The sequence below is a fragment of the Tupaia chinensis genome, unplaced genomic scaffold, assembly GCF_000334495.1.
Source record: "Tupaia chinensis unplaced genomic scaffold, TupChi_1.0 Scaffold140086_1, whole genome shotgun sequence".
In the NCBI taxonomy this organism is placed as follows: Eukaryota; Metazoa; Chordata; class Mammalia; order Scandentia; family Tupaiidae; genus Tupaia; species Tupaia belangeri.
Genome location: NW_006199965.1, coordinates 585,716 through 610,260, shown reverse-complemented (window position 1 = coordinate 610,260; position 24,545 = coordinate 585,716). Strand labels below are relative to the sequence as shown.

The 24,545-nt window shown below is 35.8% G+C and overlaps 1 protein-coding gene across 1 annotated transcript in view; it reads right to left on the bottom strand.

Moving 5' to 3' along the window:
• The window catches only part of SNPH (syntaphilin), an 89,031-nt gene extending 64,698 nt beyond the window's left edge, over window positions 1-24,333 (bottom strand). Inside the window, 13 exon segments of the mRNA XM_027765973.1 lie at window positions 4,072-4,164; window positions 6,663-6,755; window positions 8,919-9,043; window positions 9,903-10,002; window positions 10,244-10,470; window positions 11,992-12,105; window positions 13,562-13,657; window positions 14,566-14,736; window positions 17,676-17,782; window positions 19,501-19,594; window positions 21,610-21,739; window positions 22,929-23,101; window positions 24,059-24,333. Coding sequence (XP_027621774.1) covers window positions 4,072-4,164; window positions 6,663-6,755; window positions 8,919-9,043; window positions 9,903-10,002; window positions 10,244-10,470; window positions 11,992-12,105; window positions 13,562-13,657; window positions 14,566-14,736; window positions 17,676-17,782; window positions 19,501-19,594; window positions 21,610-21,739; window positions 22,929-23,072 — 1,494 coding nt within the window. The 5' untranslated portion in view covers window positions 23,073-23,101; window positions 24,059-24,333.
• Between the last annotated feature and the right edge of the window lie 212 nt (window positions 24,334-24,545).

Below are 24,545 nucleotides of genomic sequence, written 5' to 3'. Positions count from 1 at the left end.
CAATACTTGGTATTATCTCTGATACTATATTTTAAGTAAAGTGTTTCTCTTAAAATTTATGTTAATATAAATGGCTCCCATGGAAAGTACAATTCATGTTTTTTCTAAAGAATTATTTTATTTAACTTTATTTATTTAATTTGGCCAGAGAGGGAGAGAGTGAGAGAGAGAGAGAGAGAGAGAAAGCAAGAAAGTAAGCCACTAGGTCTGGAACTTAAACAGAGGTAGGCCATGTGAGAGTCCAGTGCACTTAACTACCATGCCACCTGCTGGTCCCTGGAAAGTACAATTTTCTCAAGGACGAAAAAATCCACAGGTCTTTGATTGTCTTAAAATATCATGGAGATGATCAATGTATCAGGTTTCTTCTCCTTAAAGGTATTGAAGGTGGGCACGGTTATAAACAACACTAGTGGTAAATGCAGAGGTACATTTGTACATTGCAGAGGCTGGGGAACATGACTACATAAACATCTCCCAGTCTGCACAAATTTAAAAGATGTTGGCATCACCATAGGGCACCTGCATGCTTACTAGAAATAACTGATGTATAATAAAACATTCAATTATGGGTGATGATAACTCCTTTCATGAAGACTGGGGCTTAGATTTCCAGAGCAGAAGCAGTTTATAGTTAGAAATGCTGTAGTGAATACTAGCCAGAACTTGCATGAGTGCCAGACTTCTTAGATAAGTGTAAAGCATTTTGAGAAATACCACATACAAGATTTTGCTGATCCATAACATTTAACAAATTAGTAAGTTAATACTTTATCTCATCCAAAGGTGTGGTCCAGGGTCAGCAACCTTGCAGAGAAGATATACCCAACCTTCATTTATTCACTACCATGACAGATAAGATGTGGATTGGATAACTTTCTCCCAGAGATTGTAAGGATATCCTCTTCAATTTCAAAAATTATTTTAAGAAACCTTGGGGTCAGACTAGCAAGGCAGACCAGTGGTTAAAGAAGCCAGATCCTTCATGGCTGACTGTAGTTCAAATTCCAGTCCCAGTGACCTAAAAAATAACATACTGTATGTACATGCATACTCCAAATCCTGACAGGATGGAGAAATAGAGAAGGGATTTTAATGTGGCCAGGCCCTACTGGGAGTGTGTGTACCCTCTTGCAAAAAACAAAAACAAAAACAAACCCTGAGATGACAAATATGCAAGACTGAACAGATGTTCTTATTTCTGTTGCCTTCAAAATACCCCCTAAAATGAAGGTAAAGGGGGGGAAAGTGGCAAGGAAATGAGAGAAAGACAAAGAAAGTGAAGACTTAACTGGGAGGAAAATCAACAAAGCCAATTTGAGATACAGGACTTGGAAAATCTCAGGCATTGAAGACATTGGCCTATCACAAGCTAAGGATGGGAGGTGGGGGTGAAGTTGGAAGTGGGAGCATTCCTTGAGAGTCTACTGGAGAACAATGAGGCCCCAAGTCCACTCTACCCCTCAGTAAAGATTACTATTACTACTCAGAAGGCAAGAGGCAAGGTGTTGCCTTTCTGGAAACTCCAATCATTGAGGCACTAGATTTGAGACACTTGCACTGGGAATGGTGGAGGAAAACTGTCATATCACAAAATGAGGATTAAGTGAAATTATCTCTCTTTTTTTGGGGGGGGGGAGAGGTTTTCGCTATAGGGCACGTGCGCTCACCATACAGAGAGAGACATAGAGACAGAAAGCGAGAAATCACCCCCCGGGGGGATAGTCACGCCGCAATACCTTCTCCTCCACTCTCCTCTCAGGATCTTGGGCATGCACGCACACGCGCCTGGCGTGAATTTTAAGCCACCGGGTCTGGGACACGACCCGCGGTCGACTACGTGAGAGTCCAGTGACATAGCCATTACGCTAACTGCTGGTTCCCGAAATTATCTCTTTTTTTAAAAAGTATTATTTTAAGTTTATTTATGTATTCATTCATTCATCCATTTATTTTAATTTGACCAGAGAGGGACACAGAGAGAGAGAGAGAGGAGAGAAAGAAAAAGCAAGCCGCCCAGTCCAGGACTCAAACCACAGTCAGCCATGTGGGAGTCCAGTGCTCTTAATCACCATGCCACCTGCCAACCCCAAAAATTTTACACTCTGAATGGGGAGACAACCAGCCTCTACAGGACACCAGTTGGTGGTACAGCATGCTGTCAGGCTGCTCACATGGAAGGTTCTCGGTTTGCATCCAGACACTTCCCTGAACATGCTGACTGTGTGTGACCATATCTGGAGCTGGCTAAGGCTCAGGTGGATCCTAGCCTGGGGACCGTTTTGGGGATGTCTGTTTCTCTTTCCCCTTCCCACTCACTCATGGAGAAACAAACATATGAACTTCAAAAAACTGAAACAAAACCCACTACATGCTCAACTCAATAAATGAAATTTTTTTTTATTTAAAAACAAAGCACATCAGCATTAAATTTCAGAGTAACAGGCAATATGTGTGTGTGTGTATATATATATATATATATGCATGCTTTTGGAGAGAAAATAAAGATAATCTAAAAAAGATGACAAAACAAGGCAGCACCTGACTTTTCAATAATAACACAAGAATCCTAGAAGTGTTACAAAGCCTTCAACATCTGAGAGAAATTATTTTTAACCTATATCCAGAGACAACCAATCAAGTTACAGGTAAAATAAATAGATTTTCAGGCATATGCACAAGGTCTCCATCTCTTATGCACTCTATCTCAGATAATTATGAGAGGATGGTAACAAGAAAATTAAAATAAAGGAAGATCCAAACATCAAGAAACAGAAGAACTAATATGAGAGAGACAAATACATTCTCGTTTACAATAAAGGATTGTCCCAAGAAAAAAAACTGCAGCAGACCTAAAGAATAACTAGTCTGGGTTAGAACAAAAGGATGATGACCTCGAGGAAGAGTATCTTCAAGAAAAAAATATGGAACCAACGTATCAATTAATATATTTGACCATAATAAAAGGGATTTTTAATGTACTGTCAACGAGTTTAGAAAAACTAATTAAGAATGGATATATAAACACTAACCAAAAAAGGGATAAAATGAGGCAATGATTAACTTAAAAAACAACAAGCAAAACAATGGTAAAGTTGACAAGGAAAGAAATGTAATTGCACTGTGAAGTAGCAATGTGAACTAATATTTATTTTTTAAATGTTTTTATTGCTAAAGGGTCCATGAACTCTCCAGAGACAAAGAAAGCCCCTCCCTAAAAGGGCATGATCATGCTGCAATCCTTTTTCCTTTATTTCTTCATCCCATCAGGATTTTGGGCACAACATACACATCTGCCCAGTATGTTTTTCAAGTCACCATGCTTGGGATCCGAACTGCAATCACCACATGGGATCTAGCTCCCTATACATACTAATTACCTGCTGCACTATGGGATTGGCCTAATGTGAACTCATTTTTATACAGTCATTATGCCAGAGACTGTTAGTTTTCCCTTAATATCCACTGCCCTCTTCTTCCATAGTAACAGAATTGTTAGCTGGCCTTAAGTTACCAGTAAAGATTACATTTCCTTGCTAGATGTGGCAATGCGACTAAGTGCTGGTCAATGAATTATAAAAAGTGGCACACAATTTCTTGGTCATACTGTTAAAGAAAATTTTGCTGCTGATTGGAACACACACCTGGTAAATAGTCATTTTGAATCTTCTAACACAGTATATTGAATTTTAAAGATTATATATGAGAATTATTTTAATGAAAACATAAAATAAAATTTAGAATTACTTGAGTTATCACTCTTAAACTGTTATAGACTTAGTTCTGTATTGAGAATTAGTTGATATACTACTAAAAATAAGAATGGGACATAGAATATATATCTAGAAGCATGGTGTAAGAAGTTAGATTAGAATATGATTAGAATATGCAGGCACTAAAAATAAAGTCTTATATTTAGCCTGGATATACCACTCAAAATCATCCTACTAGTATAATTTGGCCTTAGCAAAAACATAAGAAAAACAGATTCATTTTTATTTTATCTAGAAACTTGAAGTCAATATTTGTTTTTAAAATTCAAAATAGGGTTGACAAATCCTACTATCTTACCCGTAAACTATTTAACAGCCGAAGTATTCTTCGATTCCATCTTTCTGCCTCAATATTTCGTTCATTCCCTGATGACTCTTTTTTGGGTGATTCCTGTTTAAATATTTCATTTAAGCAAATTTTATTTATGTTTACTATTTGCCAAGCATACCATTAGTTCCTACAAGAAACACAACTATAACAGTGGGTCCTGCCAATAAAAAGCTTACAGTCTGATAATAGAAGACTAATATATAAATATAGGCCAACCTTTGAAGGTATACACTTCTACTCCTCAGGCTGTTCCCTGGTAAGGAACACCAAAGCAGAAGATTCTGCAGTCTTTATTGATAACGCATGTAGGTCGAATGCTCCAACTTTGAAAAGTAAAGTTAGCAAAAACAATTTGTGGCAAGTACTATCCTAGTTCTGGTCAATCTGAACTCAGGAGTTGACAGGGATGGATACAAAAACTTCCTTGTAAAGGCTTTTATCTGAACTTACCTGGTGATACAGATGCTCTAAAAATAACTGATGCTTAGTAGTTTGCATATAGTCAGATTAGAAACCTTCCAGATTTAGAAGGTACCTTGAAGGTACTCAGACTTAGAAGATTAACCCCTTGCCTGTTATGCTATATGAATAGATTCATTGTTTTCCATCTTCAAAGCTTAACCATCTTCAGAAATACTTCAATATTCAAAAATTATACAGTTGAAATCCTGTTTTGAGAACTCATTTGAATCCCTTACCAACTAACACCTCATGGGTTGAGAACAGAAAGAACTGGGCATAGGAAAGGTGTCGAAGATTCTGATAAAAGAGCAAACCTACCAAGGGGAGGGGAGGGGGAAGGGAAGTGGCACAAACGTGACCTACTTTGTGATTTTTCCTAGGCTAGTTCTGACCATGCAACCCAATAGCATCTGTGTCACCCTCACTATGCATTCACTGTTTGTCTGGCTTTCATGTATAGCTCTGGAACCCAGACACTTCTCGAAAGTGCTTTCAAGTTCAAATACCTCAAGATGATTTCAGAAAGCTCCAGAAGATTTTTCATGACATTATAAGTCATTTAAGGCTAAAGGGACTCTGTGACTCAGTCTAGAAACTGCTGAGTCTCCATTCCCACCAACTATATTGGCTTCCTGTTCTGCCGATGCTGTATTCCTCCTTATATCCCAAGGAGACTGAGTTGAAAATGTGGTCATTTTATTCTGAAGAGTTTTCCACATCTCTCCAGCAACAACTTATGTTTATTCCTTTCTGGTCTGTCCTTATATGAATGAGTTCACTCACTTATTAATGTTTATTTTATTGTTATACGAACACATGCTATTTTATAAAAAGTTCTTTGTTACAGATCCATGAAACTGTAACTTCACTTTTAACACATATCCAAACTAACCAGGGTCAGGTTCAAAATAAACAGCCTGTGCATTTTGCTAAAGCCTGTTCACATGACCTATCTGGACACCCTACAGCTAAATCTATTGTGTGGAAAGTCCAGTGGATTATTAAAACAGCTGAACTTGTGCTGTGTTATGGTTTGTTTGACCATGTATGAAATTAACCTGTGTCTATAAGAGCAAAGAGAATGGTGAAAATGAATCAGCCCACTCTGGCTTAGCTGTTCGGATATTTCAGGTGAGAGGTTCAGATTATTTATTCTGTTTTAGATTACTCCAACAAGTCAGTCTGTTTTCCATATGAAAAAACAATCTAAGAATCTTGGAACTCATTATAAAGATAACTTATGTTTTAAAAACTAGTATCAGGCATTAATAGGCGTTTTGATAGTTACTAAAAAATGTGCTAAAATTCCTCACAGTCTTAAAAATGCCTCGAGTACTCTGGGATAAGGACCAGAGAAATAGGCAGTAACATATGGGGATCAGGTGAGTCAGATTTTATTTCTGGCTTTGCTACTGACATGTGGTCCTTTGAACAGACCATTTTCATTTTCTGATTTCCAGAAGTCTTGTACAGATACTGGACTTGAGCCACATCATGTAAAAAATGCCCATAATTTTTTGTTCATAAAATAAAATTTCAAATGACTTAGGCCATACTTACAATATAGTTGTTTCTCTAGAACTTCAAGTTAAAAAAACAAAACAAAACAAAACAAAACAAACAAAAAACTTGAAACAGTGATTCTCAACATTTAAAAATCTGTGGCTACCTTTGATAAGCATAAAAATCCCGCACTTGGGGTCAACAGGTGGTGTGGTGGTTAAGGGTGTTGGACTCCTACATTGCCTACCCTGATTCTAGTCCTGGACCTGGTGACTAGCTTTCTCACTTTCCCTCTCTCTCTGTTCCTCTCTGATCAAATTAAGACAAACAAACAAATAAATAATTCTTTTTTAAAAAAAATCTCACATTTTTCTTTAAAATTTGAAGTTCCAAAATAAAGAAAGAAAAAAAGTCAGAGCAATTCTGAATGTTTCATCAAACTATTCACAAACATCTCTGTTGTAACCAGAAATTTAAATTGTAAGTTCAGAAAGTAACATGAAAGCTCTAAGAAAAATTTTTAGAAAAATAAGGTATTAAATATTTAGGAATAAAGTTTTTAAGAACATCCCCAGGACTACACAAATATTTACCAATTCAACAGAACAATTTTCAATTTCTTGGGCTATAGAGGCATTCATTAAAGATGATCCCTCAGCAGCTGAAGAAAGCATTTCAACAGTATCCTGTAAAAGCAAATGAAGGGAAAATAGGTAATTCTGCTAATGGTTATTACAGGAACAATATAATTTTGTCAAATGCTTTAATCACACGAATGTTCATTTCTCAAATGAATCTAACTACCCACATTCTCAAAATATTAGTTCCGAAATACCCCGGATAGGCAGTCTGTGACTTAAATTCTCCTGTTTTCTACCTCCCACAAAGGAAGAACTTGAACATCCGTTTCCTCCTTGCTTCTTCCCCTCTTTCGTCTCCCTTTTCGCTGCAGGCCCTGCTGCTGAGATCATACTGCTTTGATTCATTCTACCTAGCCTCAGTCCCACACCTCTAGTTTCATGACAATACAAGGTGGCAGAGGAAAGAGGTCTGGGATGGGCAAGCAGAGGGAGTGGGAGTGAGGTGGGATATTTACCAAAAGCCATATTAGTTTTCCTCCTGCCACTACTGGAACCATACTTGGTGAAGTGAAGAAAAAGCTGTGTCCTCTAGAAGGGGAACAAAGACATAAAGAAAGAAGGAAAAAGAGAAAGCCAGAAGGGCTCTATTCCCTATCATCTCTTCTTTTCATTGCTACCAAAGTTCAGCCCTTTTCATCTTCATCCTTTCTCCAAGATTCACTTTCCACCTGTCATTTTTGTTCCTGATTAAGAGCTTCTTCTAACAGAGTTTGCTTGATTTTTCATTTCAGCTTTTTAAAATTTTAGTGAATATAAGGAGTTGTATTTGATTATTTAATGTATCTATTTGTGGCACTTCCCCTCCCCCCCTTTTTTTCTCTTTTTTGTAGTTTGTGCCTTAGGGAGCATGCACCTGGTCAGAAAGAGAGACAGAGACTGTGAGATATAAAATGAGAAATCACTCCATGGGGGGATAGCCATGCCACAATCCCTTCTCCTGTGATCTTGGGCACACACACACATACTCTCAGCATGAGTTTCAAGCCACCGAGTCCAGGACTTGAACCGCAGTTAGTCATGTGGAGTCTAGAGATGTAATCGCTACACCATCTGCTGCCCCCCTTTTTCTGTTTTAATTTTTATGAATATTCTACATTTTTAAGTACTCTCAATTTTGCAGTTAACTGTATACAAGTTGTTTTATAAAGATTTAGAAATGATTAATCAGAACAAATATTTTCCTGAACCTTCAAATTGACCATCTGTTTGCCATTTTTGGTAGCAAAATAAGAAAGGAATTGAAGGTTAATGCATAAGCATGAGGTGTAGGAATAAAAGTTCAGAAGAACTGGCACATCAATTCTTCCTTCTCTATACTTTCAAGCACACGGGAAAAATCTATTTTGTTAATATGTTTACAATAACTGCAGTTACATTTTCCTTCTGAAAAATCATAAAGAAGTTTACCTAATCATAATTTTTGGTAGCTGCACTCTAAGAAATATTCTGGCCCAAATAAGGGAGATAGTATTGGCAACCTACTATACTTGATATCAGTATATTATCAAATATTTAGTAAAACACACTCTGTTTTAATACATTGTGAAACTGTCTTTCCTTCCAAGGCATTCTATTTCAATGTGGGTTGACTCTGAACTCCCTGAGTGATTATCAAAATACAAGGATGATGGAACACAAAAAGCACTGGTTTATTTTCAACAAGTGGCTGTATTTGCATTCATATAACTAAAGAAGTGGCAATTGGGAAAATATTTTAAAACACATTGTTTTCAAATGAAAAGTATGTCTTCAAATAAAAATGTAAAACTTTTTTTTTTTCAGAGTCAAGGCCAAAGTGGGTCTAGAACACCTTAGAGATAAGAGCATATGAATTTATGATGAGAAACAAAAACATAGAAGAATTATTAGCTAGAGTGCTGAAAGATTCCAAGACATATTAAATATGGGGCCTCATAGGATTCTCAACATGTAATCAAATTTAAGTACAGAAACCATTCAGTTAATGTATTATGCAAAAGATTAAGTATGGAGCTAACTTATTTTGTGACTTACTATCTTAAACTTCTATAGAACACTATTCTGCCGATGAAAATCATGTTTTGCCCTATAGTACTGCTACTTAATAGATTAACAATGTAAGGTGAAATATAAACTGTAAATATAAACTGACGATATAATAGAGCCCCAACATTCCTTCACTAGATCTATGTAAGAAAAATAATATTTTTATGATTCTGATTAACTTACCTCAGAGTTAATATTTTTATTGTTATATTCAAAAGAGTTGCACTCAGATCCATTAATCACATCATTCCAAGTTTGGGGGTGACTTAACTCTTGCTGAAAATCTGGCTCTTCCATTGTGGTGGTCTCTGATTTATCAAGGAAGTAAAGAAGAGTTCACCAAAATACCCTTCAGACTTCAATTGGGTTATAGTTGTTATAAAAGAAAACTTCTGGTATATAACCTGGAATCTAATAATTTATAAGCAAAGGGTACAAATACTTTCTTATGGTTTCCCAAGTCTCACATATTTATCTTACTTTTCTCCTCCACTGTCTCTTTATCATCTTCACACCCCACCCTCTGCCAACCATCTCCTACACTCTCACTCTCACACATTCACTCACAAGACAAATGGATAATTCAAGCCTATCTTGGTACTGTTCAGCAGATTTTAATATCTTCAGGAAGGAAGATCAGGAAACAGGGGTTCACCTGCCACTGTACTTGGTTTATTATTACTTTATAATAATTGTCACAATAATAATCAGTGATTATTAATACTCTTATGTACTCGCTAGGTGGGTGGAACTATCTATGCATCTCTCAGCTTAATTTATTGTTTAAGTGCTGTTCTTATCCCTATGTGATTTTTTTATGTTAGTTGTTTTAAAGCTAAACACTATCCTACTAGATACCAGAAAATTCTTTGAGAGTTTGTGAATAATGCCTTTGGGAATGAAGGAGGTGGGAGAGAGTAAGAACAAGCATGGTCTAAATAGTATGTGTATTTGATCTTTTCAATGAAGTTTCTAGGACAGAATTAATCTGAAAAGAAAAAAAAAGCAATATTGAAGTAACAATTCTTTTAAGTTTGAATATTCTTCTAGAGATAGCATCTATACTTAAGAATACGGAATTGGATTCCATCTTCATTTTAAAATGTAGAATAGAATTTTTGTTTCCACAACATTCCCCTTAACATCAATAGAATTAGGAAGCCTCACCTATTATGTTTTGGTTTCCTGCTTCTGCCCTCATTATTTCCTTTTGTATCAGTTGTTTTCCAAGTTTAACTCCAGGAGATATAAAGCATTTTGTAAACAACTGTAAAAATATATATTTTTGTTCCATGTTTTTGTACTAATAGAGCAATTCAATAAAACATAAGCACATATGTTAAAAAGTAAAAACTACAACCCATACACATACATGTAGCAAATTAACTAAAAAGTGAGGGAGTATTAGTTTTCACAAGTTTAAATTCTACTGTATATATGTATGTAAATATACATTTATTTCTTTATAACCAAACATCATAATTATGTAAACGGATGGAAACTATTACCATTTTCAGTTCTGCATGAATCAAATCCTGGGCAGCAGTTGAGAGAAGTGTATCTACTCCTCCCCTCTTCTTCCACATCATCAGTCTTTGGGTAGGAGGAGCAAGTTCCAAAACTGTGAGTGTATCCGTAAAACAAGTCAGCTGTTTATGCATAATTTTGCTACTGATTTCCTTGACTGGATCTATGAGCAATCTCCTTTTTTTGCCTTTCCTTTTCTCAGCAATACCTGAATACAAGAAATAGGCACAGATGTGACAGGATATGTAGCTTTGTAAAACAATACTTTAGGCACTGTGTATCTAAGAAATGTCTGCCACAATATAACCTACAGTTGTTGCATTAGAAGAAAATCGCCTTCCCTGGCTCCTCTGACAGGCCTTACAGGTTTGTGCACAGCTAGGGTGTCTGAACAGTCAGTAGCTGACACCTTTTGTAAGATGTTGCTCAAAGGTGCTTAGGAGGGACTCTGCTTAGGAGCTGACCCAAGTGGGTAACTGAGGAAATGTGGAGCGGAGGCTATGCTGAGAGGGAAGTTGACCAATTTGAATGTTGTTTCAAAGGCTTGTGTAAGAGGGTAACTTTCTGGAACATTAATTTGTATTTTTCCCTCCTCCACCAAAATTCAAATTCTAACCAGGTAGCGAGGTCCATGGGACTTCATTCCTTTAGGGAATTTTACCAAATAGTAGAAGCCAAGATTTTCTTTAGTAAAGCTGCAGAAGGGGGAGAAAGGGTCAGATTTCCTAGAATAGGTGAAGATATGAGATCTGACAGAGCCAGATAAAATAGGAACATTCTCACTGATGTGCCTCAGTGAAATCCTGGGAAAATGACAAGATCCCAGAGGGGATGGCTGTGTGATGATGCCAGAGGCTGTGTAGGCTGGGACTGTGAGCATCAGAAATTGGTGGTTGATGACCTGGGGTTCCTTTCCACTTCCCATATCCTTCTCCCAAACCTCAGTATTACATGGCTCAGACAGATAAGGGAGCTATGCAGAGTGACTTTATTACCAACTGAGTGGGATAAAGGCTCAGAGTTCAATTCAGTAAAGAAAAAATTCAAATGCTTTATTCCTTACATGCCTGAATTTATAAACTAAAATTCACATTGATTATATTACCTAAAATAAAATGTTCCTAAAGGACCTAGTTATATATTAGACTCCTATATTATTATTTATTCCTAAAAACATGCTTAAGGTGGAATGTTAGAGGGCATGGTGCCTGTCTCTCTTCTGTCCTTTTATTTTACCTTAGATCATATTCACTTGCATGTTTATTTATCTTCCTGATCATATTGTAAGCTTCTTAAAAGCGGAAACCATGGCTGGCCCTATAGTGCAGAGGTTAAGCCCTGCGCATAGGAAGAGATCCCACATAATTAACCATCGGTCAAATCCTGGCACTGGTAACTTGAAAAACACATCAGGTATATGTCAGTTAATGTCCAAAATCCAAACAGGAAGGACAAAACAAGGGTTGCAGCGTGACCAGACCCCATTGAGTGGTACTTTCTCCTTCTCTCTGGCGGGCACACATATAACTTCTTGAATTGGATTCGCTTAATATTGTGGGTTTGAATAGGACTGAAGATAATCATCCCAAATTTCCTTCACACACTTCTATTCTATTACAAATACTATTACCAGATTGACTACCTCCTATAATAATTCATAGAGCATTCAAATATATCAAAGTAAATAAGATAGCAGTGTATTAAAAATAAAAATGTAAATGCCTCTGACCTGAAACATCAATTGGGTCAAGAGTAAATCCATCTTCTTCATTTGATAATATTGTTGTTTCATCCATTTTTTCATTTTCAGGTAGATATGTACACTCTGGATTATCTGGTTCTACTGATCAACATTGCAATAAAGGTAATTATTTAAAAATAAGATTATGGTGCAAGTTAAAGGACTGTAAGAGAACTAAAGTGAGAGATAAACTTAAACTAATTGAAGATTTATAAACATTCAAAACTGGGACAATATGCATAAATTCTTAGAATCATATATTTAATAGAGTTGAAGAGACTCTGGTGATATGATCTGGAACCCACTGTATTTGGTGAGCTGAATATTAACACCCCCTTTTGCACACAAGAAATCAAAAACTAGACTATGGTGATAGCAGAAGTGAAAACAGTAGTAGCAACTACAATAAAGTATCAACATAAATTTGACTGTATATCTGCTAAAAAATTTGCATTCTATTAAACCATTATCAATTGATTCATAAAGAACAGTAACTAAACTTTTATTGCCTAGCTCTTTGCACACTTTAAATTTTTATTCTTGTGTTAGAAAATGCTTATAGTATGGGACTAGCAAATGGCATAATAGTTGTGTTGCTGGACTCCCACATGGTTGACCTGGTTCGAGTCTTGGACCCAGAGGCTGGGACTGAGGGCAGGCATGTGGGCATGTGTGCCCAAAGTCCCAAGTGGAGAATGGAGGAGAAAGGACTGCAGCATTGCCAGCCCCCCTGGGGGATGATTTCTTGCTTTTTTGTATCTTTCTGGTGAGTGTACACACACGATGGCAAAAATCTCTCTTAAAAAAAAAACCGGAAAAATATTTGTTGATGATGATGCATATGTGCATATGGTAATGTCTTTGACTGGACTAATATGCAGTATATTCATGCTGGGAAAATTCACTTTGTATGTTGCAAAGATTTGCAATGATTGAATGTAAAAAAATAAAAAAGCACATATAGTATCATAAATTGTAAAGAATCAAAATGGGACAGACCGATCATTTTTAATTCTTAAGAAAAATCAAATCAAAAGACCTCAAATCAGGCCAGCAGGTTATGTGAAGGTTAAAATGGCTGGATCTGACACAGTCATCTGAGCAGTTTTGAGTCCCAGATCCAGTGGCTTGAAGATCACAAAAGGCACATGTGTATGCATGCCAAAAATCCTGAGAGGAGAATGGAGGAGAAGGGATTGCAGTATAGCCATCCTCCCTGGGGGAATGATATTGAGATTTTCAATCCATACTATTTACTACTTTTTTCTTAACATATAATATACATTATTTTAATGCTTCAAAAGCACAGTATTTTGGCAAAACACTTAAACATGCTCTTATATTGAAACCAATTCTGGTAAATTACTCTTCATTGTACCCTTCTCAGAACTCAACTTCCAATTCTACATTATTTAGAGTCAGACTAAGAGAGTTTGAGGGACTGTATTCTTTATTATCTTTCACTATACTATACTGTTACTTATACTCAGAAGGTCTAAGGCTTACACTGAATATTAGTATCTGTTCACTTTTTATACAAAGGAAAATTTTAACATACCCTCTATAGTATTAGGAGGCTCAGGAGGCAGTGAAATTTCTCTGCTCAAGTGCATGTCATCTAACAGGATATTCTGATCATCTTGCAATAGATTGTCTTGAAGAACACAATACAAACTTGTCATACAGACTTGAAGCTGTTATGTACTCACTAAACATTTACTAACATTACTTTATACAAAGCATTGTAAAAGGATAATCAAACTTTCTAAGTAAACAAGAGAATATAAAAAAAAGATTTGATACAAACAATCTTTAAAATATGTGCATTTGGATTTCCAATTTTTGTCTATTTTATTTCTGTAATTACTTTATACTAATATAAAATAAAATAATAATATAAAATGCTGAAAATATCCTTTAGAATAGCTGTCCCACAATTCATGTTAAAAAAGAAAATGTTTGGTGTGGTGATTAAAGTGCTGGATTCCCACAAGGCCAACTGTGGTTTGAGTCCCAGACCTGGCAGCTTAAAAATCACTCCAGGGCACATGTGCATGCACGTCCCAAATCCCAGGAGAATGGAGGAGAGGGAACTGTGCATGGCCATACCTCCAGGAGGTGATTTTTCAATTTCTCCCTCTTTGTCTTTGTTTCTCTCTGGCAGATGCACATGCCCTAGGCAAAAGCCAAAAAAAAAAAAAAAAAAAAAAAAAAAAAAGAAAAGAAAGAAGGAAAGAAAAGGAAAAGAAAATGTTTTCTAGTACATAATCTAATATTTTGTAAAGAATGTACTAACTTCACTCCTTCTCTTACAAAAACTAAGAATTTGTAAAAACAAGGACAAGTTGTAGTTCACAACATCTTAGGAAAATTTGTTTAAAGAGATGGTTATTTATTTAAGCCTAGCCTAAATGTTCAAACTAACCATAAACTTTGAAAACTTATGTAAAAAACATGTTCACCAATATGACATAGTAATATATATAAAATTTTAGTTTGATATAATAAATCAATACATTATAGTAACTGATTGAAATACTTGTATCTGACTAGATAGCATACCGATCATTTCTCCTGCAGCTCCTTCATCTCCAAATCCATCTCCACTGTCATAGAACACAGATTTTTCTCCAATGAAGCTTCCAGAACTATGCTCAAGGAAAGGACCACTGGAATTCAGTAATACGTTGTCATCAAAGAAGCTATGTTGTCTGAGAATTTCAAATTCCTCCCCTAAATCAATATCAATGCTATGTTAGTCATAGAAACAAAATTTCAGGGTTAGAAGGAAATTCAGATATCACCGAATATAACACTCCCTTCATTTTGCAGATGAGGAAAATTAAAACTGAAAATTTTATTTGGATTATTCAAGTAAAGCCACTCAGTCAATCAGTAAAGACTGATTTCTAGTTTAATGTTCTTCCCAATATAACAGGAAAAATGCCAGAATTTAAGTAGAGTTTATAATTGAGATAAAGTTTAATGATTTCCTAGAAGGTAGAAATACTACAGCAGTAGAAAAATGTCTTCTACTTTAAGTGGGTCAAGTTCTGCTTGATCAAGAATTATTTTATACTGTTTCAAGCATCATTGCTTGTACTATTTATCCATAATGGGGGTTTGAAAATAAAGAGCGAGGAAAATATTTTAAAATGGGCTTAGAAGATTCATGTAATAAATATTTACTGAAAATGCTTGGAGTTGGAGATACACAGTAAAAAAGACAAATCCAGTCTGCTAACATTAACCAGAGTTTATTACATGCATTATATTATGTAATACAAAGTACTACAATAATCCTCATTGGACGGATGAGGAAGCACATCCACAGAAAAGTTCTGTAATTTCCACACAGTCACACCTTAATAAATGACAGTCAGGATTTGAACCCAGCTCTCCAAAACTCCAAAGCTTACTTTCTGATAGTATCTACACTATACCAATAGTTCCTGCGCACCAGAATTCAGCTCTTACATGTTCTTTCCCTCTCTTAGTTTGAGTCTCTAGGTCCGGGATTCTGAAACTCCAGAGGTCAGTGTTGGTTTTTCTCTTCCCTCCCTCTAACAACCCATGTTAGTGTTAAAATCTTGAGTTATCATTCATACTGAAAATTTTTCTATAGACCTATACCTTCTAGAAAGAATAGTTGAAGAAAGGCATGACAAGAACCTGAGTTACACAAAAGAAATAATCAGTGCCTTTGATTTTATATTATAATCCAGAATAGAATGAATTAATATCAAACAAATTTTTAGAGGGCATTAGGTATGAGATAATTTTTAAAGAGAAAAATCACTTTTTGGTGGAAAGGAATGGAGGAAGGATATAAGGAAATAATCTTGCAATGTTGCTAGTAGTATCCCAACTTTACAGACAGCATAGTAAGTATAAGATGCTAGGAAATCTGCCCAATATCACACAGGAAGTTGACAGATTGCAGGTTCAAACCTAGGTTCTTTATTAAGATTTCCACCTTTTTTGAATTGTATTAGAAGACAAAGAACTGTGAATAACTAAATTGTATTGGCTGGATATTAAGATTTTTCTTGATTTGAGAAGAATGAATAAAGTTGATAAAATCAAGAAGGTAATAAATTGATAGAGGGCCTTGTGTATAGGCAGAAGTGTTTGGTATACTAAGTCATAGGAACTCAAGACATGGGAAGAGAGGATATGATATGAAACAAAAATGTAATTTAAAATTAACTGTTCTTGCAGATATGTACAAAATGTGGAAACAAGCTGGAGGAAAATTTATAGAAGGGCATTGCAATACTCCAGGTCTTTGGTATTGGTGAACTATTTTGGTGGTTAAGAAAATAGAACGAAGATCTAAGACATTTCAGATGTGTTTTGCTTTGTTTTGTTTTAAATCAGCACTAATATGAAGCTAACAGAAGGTGTAGCTGACAGCAGCCCTAAAGTTGCAGGCCCAAAGAAAAACAGTAGCACATACAAGGAAATTTGCAAAGAATAGCTTGGGCACTAGGCAATAAGATGATTTTTTTGCTAATATGTCACTTATCTAAGGTTGCAGGTACAGCCAGTAAGAGATCTGTGCTGATACTCAAAGTTTGGCCCATGGACCTTACTGGTACACAAAGTAAATAAAGGAATTAGAAGTAAATGTTTAGAAAGTTTATAGCAATTTAACATGGTAATTTTATAAATGTTGCCTCTAGTAACAAAATCTTGAGTCTTGAATTTTGATTTAAATTAAAAATTTTCCAGTAATTTATGTTCATTGTATTTTACAAAAGTAAATATAATAGATTGGAAATTGACAAAGATATAAAACTGGTCCTTCATCACAGATTGTTTGAGAAACTGCTACAGACAGCAAGAGTTATGGAAGGAGAGTGAGGATGAGAAGTCACCATTAGAGATGCACACTTCTTGACCTCTCTCCCTGACCCAAGACAGATTCAGGCCCTCCTTCTATGCTCACTGTTTCGGGCACTAGAAGAAATTCAAAGATGAACATGACACAGATTATCTCTTCATGGAGTTTGCAGACCAACTTAGGCAATATATAAATATCATAATGTAAGACAGAGAGGTCGATGCCAGATAAAAAAACACTATACGGTTAAATTATACTATATCGCTTCAAAGTTAATGTACGCTCACTTTTCCCAAACAGACTAACATTTAAAAAATCAGTTTCTGTTTCATGATTAATGTATGTATTTATTTTGGAAGTTTCTCATCTTCCCCACCGCAAACTGATTTAAAATCTGTTATTTTTAACAATACAATTGATATCATCATACATTGGAAGAAATACATTTTGATGGCATTTTGTATAATATATGTATATAAAACCTTGTATAAGTGTTAACTTATAGCAACTGTTTATTTACATATCACTCTCCCAGCCTGAAGCTGAGGGGAGAATTGATCCTTTAAACTTTGGTATTGCCCTTGTCTATGATAGCACCTGACATACAGTAGGTATTCAATAAATGGTTATATATTGAGAAGGGAAGTATGGCATAAAACTGAGAATTCTCATTGACATTTATACTAGAAAAAGCCAAGGAAAATGTATTGGGAATTACATTTAGGTATCAAAAGATTTATTCTATAGATATTTCTAAGGGTATTGTTTCAATACAAAATGTAAATATAATTATGACTTGTAATTTTGATTTCTCAAATATTCTCACCAAAGTTCTCAGCCTGGAAAAGTAGATCAGTGCTATAATCTTCTCTAAGTGTGATTTCTTCTGGTCTGCTTTGGTTCTGAGTAAAGTGTTCTGTGACATTAATAGTGCTATGAGAAAATGTAAGATTGAGGAAAACGTGAAAACACAATGATTTTGCAGTATACTGAAAAAAAAACCTTAAACAAAAAGCAAGTTTTATTGTAAAAATAATAGCTGTTTTAATTTTCTCAATAGTATGATTTATTACATATGCATATATACTATAATCTCCAGTTTGTCAAATCCAGTGGTCATTTCTCAGTTCTTAATTTACTAGTGTCAATCAACAGCATTTGAAATAGATGTTCTCTCCTGCTATGGCCTAAATGTTTGTGTTCCCTCAAAATTCATATGCTGAAATCGAATTACCAATGCAATGGTGAAATTTATTGCTCAATAGAAATTTATTGCTCACAGTTCAAGAGGCTGGAAAGCCCAAGATCAAGGTAATAACAGATTCAATGTCCAATGAGGGCCTGTTCTTCATAGACAATAATTTCTTGCTGTGTCATCATGTGATGGAAGAGCCAAGGAAGTTACTTCAGACCTCTTTTACAAGGCCACTAATTACATTCATGAGGGTTGAACACTCATGACCTATTTACTGCCCAACGGCCTCTGCCTCTTAATACTATACTTGGCAGGATACATTTCAACATATGAATTTTATGGGAACAAATACATTCAAATAAATTTAAACCACAGCAGATGTATAGCAGTCATCTCAAAACATACTCCAAAACTAATTTACTTCCTTCTGTTCCCTTTAACCCTGCCATTCCCTAGTTATCTTCATTTCATTAAGTGGTAACTCTATTCTCATGCTAAACATGACTCCTCATGAAGTCATTCTTCACTTCTTTTCTCTGATAATCTCTAATTATCAGCAAATCCTTTTGAATCTGCCTTCCAAATATATGTGTAATCTGACTGCTACAGCCATGGTAAGGTGAAGACTGAGAACTAATCACCTGTACTTGTTTCTCTTATCTGAATTTTTAACTGCAATAACTTCATAGCCTCTCTGCCTCTCCCATTTCCCCCTATCCAAAAGGAACATGATGAAATGAGGTCAGATCCATTTGCTCTGCTATTCAAAACTCATTGTGCTTCCTCTGTGAGTAAGATGAAAGTCCTATTGTAGCCTTTGGCATCCTACATCATTTGAACCTTTGCTACCTTTCTAATCTCAAGTCCTACCACGCAGCCCCTCATTTACTCTATTCCAGTCTCACTGGTCTTTTTGCTGTCCCTTAAAAATCACCAATAAGCCTTGCCTTAGGCCCTTCGCATTTGCTCTGATTGGAACATTCTTCCTCACATTGCTGAATTATTTGTTCCTTCACTTCCTTCAGGTGTCTGTTCTCATCTTATCAGAAAACCCTTTCCTGACCCTGCTATTATTTATTTTCTATTTTTCTTCATAATGATGATAATCTCTTGGCATACTATATATTTACTTATTTGTTTACTGACTGTCTACCCCAACTAAGTAAGATCTATTAGGCCAGGAGCTGTGCTTAATTCATTGCTATTTCCTCAGGGCCTAGAAACTGCCTGACATGGAAGGCACTCAATGAATATTTACTGAATGTTTATGCCAATACTACAAACTATAGTTATAATGATACTTTTTTTGTTGTGCTCTGGAATTTCACACTAAATTAAACTCTTTGTCAGCTATGAGTGCGTTCGTTTGGTTATTAACTATATTCTATTTGCCTTCATGAAACAGAAATAAGAATACAAAAAAATCAAGAAAATAAAACTGAAAAAAATAATTCACTTCATATTCTGGGTGTCAAAATCATGAAATTCTTCTGGCAATGTGATAGTATTGTAAGCTGCTTCAAAATTCTCTTTTGGAAGGTCAACCAGTCCTGAAACAAATAAAAAAACACACTCAGTAAGCAATGATGCTATATAAAATAAGCTCCCAACGAAATCTCTATTTTCTCTCACTAGATTTCTGCTTAGTTTCTCTCACTGATTTCCTATATCCATCCCTGTCCTTCTGCAGTCCATTCTCTAGACAGCAACCAGAATGATATTTTTAAAAAGCTATCAGATCAGATGAATCCCATGCTTAAAATGGTTTAGTGACATTCACAATATATTTCAGTAAAATTCACCTTTTAAATGGGACCTCAGCAGTCTTCCAAAACTATCATCAAACAACTCCCCAATCATTATGCTCCAATCATACTAGCCTTTTTGTTCCCTGAAAAAGTCAAGCATTTTTCTACCTCAAGACATTTGCTGCTCTTGTAGTTCCCTCTACCTGGCATGCTATTCCCTCAGGGTTTTTTTTTTTTTTTTACATGGCTGGGTACTTCTCATTTTTCAACTCTGAGCTTAAATTCTATCCTCTCAGAAAGGCTTTTTCTGACTATCTTAACTAAAATGAACATCTTGTATTTTCTGTTGTAGTGCTGTTTATTTTCCTTTATAGCACAATCACAATCTATAATTATTATAACAAGTATTTAAAACTTTTTCATTATCTGATTTCTCACCAGACCGAAAAGGACTTTATTAGTCTTGTTTGTCCTTGCATTCCAGAGCCTAACAAAGTGTTTGGCACAAATTATGGCATCAATAAATATTTATGGGGTAGATAATGAAATAATAAATGAACAAAACTCGATATAAATATAAATCTACCCAGAGAGTCTACAAATATCTTAAATGAAGAAGGTAAAATAAAAAATCCTATTAATTCCCATTCAACAAATATTAAGGCAATGATACCATGCGTAAAGACATTGAAATAGATATAATAAGATTCAGAATATGAATATGACAAAGATACTCCTTTCAGAGATCTTGAAGACTAGTGAAAGAGGCAATATTTGAAACTAGTAACCATGATACAAGGTAGAAAATGAAGAAAGTCTTAAAAGTATAATAAATGCTATTTAAATTAAATTTTGAAAGCATTATATCTATAACACACGTAAATATGTAGCACTCTGGAATGCTTATGGATTTCTGGTATCTCATAAATTGCCTGCTTCTCAAGAGTCTTGAGAATTCCAAAAACAATGACAATTATTAATATCTATGTTTTGTCAACACACTGTTTCCAGTTTCTTTCATAAAGGTAAAAACAGATAAGATGGGGACCAGCAGTTGGCATAATGGCTGTGTCGCTGGACTCTGATGTAGTCAACCGTGGTTCGAGTTCCAGACATGGTGGCTTAATCTCATGCCAGGCATGTGTGAGTGTGTGTGTGCACGTGCCCAAGATTCCGAGAGGAGAATGGAGGAAAAGGGATTGCAGCGTGGCCATCCCTCTGGGTCATGATTTCTTGCCTTCTGTCTATCTGTCTCTCTTTCTGGTGAGCACATGCACCCTACAGCAAAAAAACCCAAAACAAACAAACAAACAAACAAAACAGATAAGATGAACTACTTGGCCATTAAGAATGGAATGTCTGGGGTTGGCAGGTGGTATGGTGGTTAAAGCACTGGACTTCCACATGACCGATGGTAGTTTGGGTCCTGGACCTGATGGCTTGCTTTCTCACTTTCCCTTCTCTTTCTCTCTGGACAAATTTTAAAACAATAATAATAAATAAAATTAAATAATTATCTTTAAAAAAGAATTGAATGTCAAAGTTTCTAGCACGAGTGTGGTGGCTTTGAAGTTTGTCTTACATAGATATCCAGGAATGTTACAAGTTTGGGAAAACAACCTTTTCCTGCAAATAAAGGAAAAGAGCAAGGGAAACAATAAATTGATCTTTAACCACTCAGATTCGGTCAAAACAAAATTTATATTCACTATACTCACCTGGATTATAGAGTGGCAGCAATTAAAAGAGCCCACCCAAAATAAAAAGGAAAAAGGAAACCAGGAACTAGACAAAGCAACATTACATCACACGTATACCTGGGCGAAATGTCATCTTCATTTTAAGAAATGCTTCACTGCAATCTGCCAAAAGATACTTTGCCTTTCTATCATAGATTCGAACAACTCCCAAAAGAAGGTGTCCTGAAGTTCGAAGTGCAATTTTCACCTTTCAATAATTTTTAAAGTATTAGAATAATAAAAATTAGAGTCATAAATCCTGTTCTTTGAAAATTACTGAATCATAAGATTTCTTCTCTTCAAAAAAAGCAGACATTTTGTATTCTTATTAAGATATATCATTTAACTTTAGCCTCACCTTATAAAATGATTAACTTCTTTTCTTATTCAGTGAAGATAATCTACTGTGGCATTTAAGTGAAGTATGAGATTATTGTTATTATAGGAAGAATATAAACTCTGCAATTAGGCAGATTTGGGTTCCAAGCTGTGGCTCAGTGGCTCAGGCTGACTTAATGTTCCTGAACTTCAGATTAATAAAAATAGCTACACTTTATTATATACTTACTTTGTGCCAGGCATTGTCCTAAGAGCTTTTCACATATTAATTTATTTAATTTTGACAACCTCTATTTACAGAAGAGAAAACTAAGGCACAGGTATATTAAATAGCATGCCCCAAATAATACAACTATTAGGCAGTGAAGCAGGAATTAAATATATAAATTTGATCAGTTCAAAAGTACATAATTACCACACTTCGCTGAGACTAAAAGAAATCAATCTCATAGGGTTGTGTGAAGATTAAATAAAATTAAGAAATCTAGCCCAGTGCCTAACATACAATAGGCTATCAATTATAATTTGTCCTTCTCTCAAGCAGAAAAACACTCAAAACTATGAAAAGTATAATAGTTTAAGTATACATTTACTTCTTCTATACATATGCAGGAACATTTTATGTTTGTTACATTAAAATGTTATTTTAGTAATTGTTTTATAATGAACATAATACTTTATTGTTTATGTTGTGTTTTCTCATTTTGGGGATTAATAATCAATCCTTCATTCTTTCTACCCCTCCATTTGTTCATTATTTTCTAATAAATGCTTTTAAGTATCTACTATTTATATAGTATTTTCTCAGGGAATAAGAAAGATATGCATAAAACATGGCCTTTATCCTTTAGAGTAAAATCTATTTCTCATAAATACATAAAGCACTTAATTACCAACAGAAACCAATATATGTTTATGTTCAGATAATAAATGCTACAAGAATGAAAAATAACCATTTGAGAAGTAAATTTCCTTACAAATATATTTTATGATAAAAATGTCTTTTCCTTTCCAGAAGTCACGACAAATACAAACTATCATTTTAATCAGTAACATACCTTAGGTGAGAGTATTCTTTCGATGGTTATCTCTAGATTACATTCAAAGACATGGGCCTTTGTGAGTTTCTTCTCCCAGTGAGCTGCAAGCCATATTTTGGCCAATGGCCCTCGTTTACTCATAAGTACATGTGTGTAGAACATGGTTCCTATCCTTAGTTTTATTTAATGATCTAAAGAGAGCATTTAAAAAAAACATTTAAAGTGTGATTGCAAATACCTTTCAAGGCTGTTTTACACAAGCAAAGACATTTTCCATTAATTCTATAAAATAACAGATTATATTCTAATTCAAATAATTTTCTTGTAGAGAACTTTATTTGGAATATAAAATTACAAACCAATGACAAAGCCCTGATAGATTCTGACCCACACTTGGTTTAACTGCATCCTGATCAATGATCTGACATTTTATTTTATCCTACAAAGGATTTGTCTTCTTAATAATATGGTCAAATAAAAGAGGCTGGATGAAAAAAATGGGAGATGAGAATAGGAAATAAATGATAGAATAGAAAAAGGTAGACAAAACTAAAAAAAGCGACCACAGGTCACCCTTTATCTAAAAAGAAAAGAATTTGAGAAGTGTTAGATCATTGATTTATATCTTGGTGTTGATTTCATTGCTCAGGTTTATTCAATCATACAGCAGTTTTGAAGGTAAAATAATGGAAGTCCATACAATGGGAAAGATGAAGAAAACAAGAAACTAAAGGCAAAGAAACAGGAATGGGATTTAACTGTTTTGAAGTAAGCAAGACAAAAGCAATTAATGCACCTTTCTACAAAAGTGTCCTACTCTTGATAATATCATAAGGCTCTTATTATTATGCCAAAAATGAAAGGGGACTTTACAGCACTTTGAATGACTTCTAGAGAAGAATCAAATCCCTGCTTATACACAAGTAATCTGAAAATGCCGCGGTGGAAGCTTCTTTTCTGCTTCAAGTTCTGATATTAGAGAATACTGAGACAAAATGAACACAAAAGCCGCAGAATTAAACACTTAGGCGAACCCTGACCAATGCGCGCAAGAATCAAATCATTACGCCCAAAATCCAGGTTAAACCATCTTCCAGACCACGCCCCCCCACCCGGCAGCCAGAGATTTTATTACTTATGGTTCGTGCCTTGCCACGGTTCCGCTGCCGGAATTCCTGACCTGCGTGTTTCGGAATCTTGGAATTCCTTCCAATTTAACTTTTCAAACGTCTCCCAGGGGTACGAGGTACTTTCACCAGGTCCTTGTTAAGTAGTGGACCAAGAGGAAACAACCCCCGCTGTGATGTAATACCCCCGAGACACTGATCGCCCTCAGGACGTGAGTCCCCTTCGCCCGACATCGCCCTCTCCGGCCCAAACCCGCACGCCAGCCCGCAAGCCCCGGGCACCTCCAGGGCGGACTGCGTTTACCCGCGAAAGGGGGCCGCCCCCCCCCCGGCCGAGCCAGCGACCCGGCCAGGTGGCGGCCCCCGCCGCGGGCAGGAAGAGGTGGGCGGCGGCGCGGTGGGAGCGGGCTGCGGGCTCGGGGCAGGAGGCGGGGAGCGAGGGGTGAGGAGGGGAAGGCAGGGCCGGGGCGCGGCCGGCGGCCCGCAGGGGCTGGGGGGCCCCGGCGAA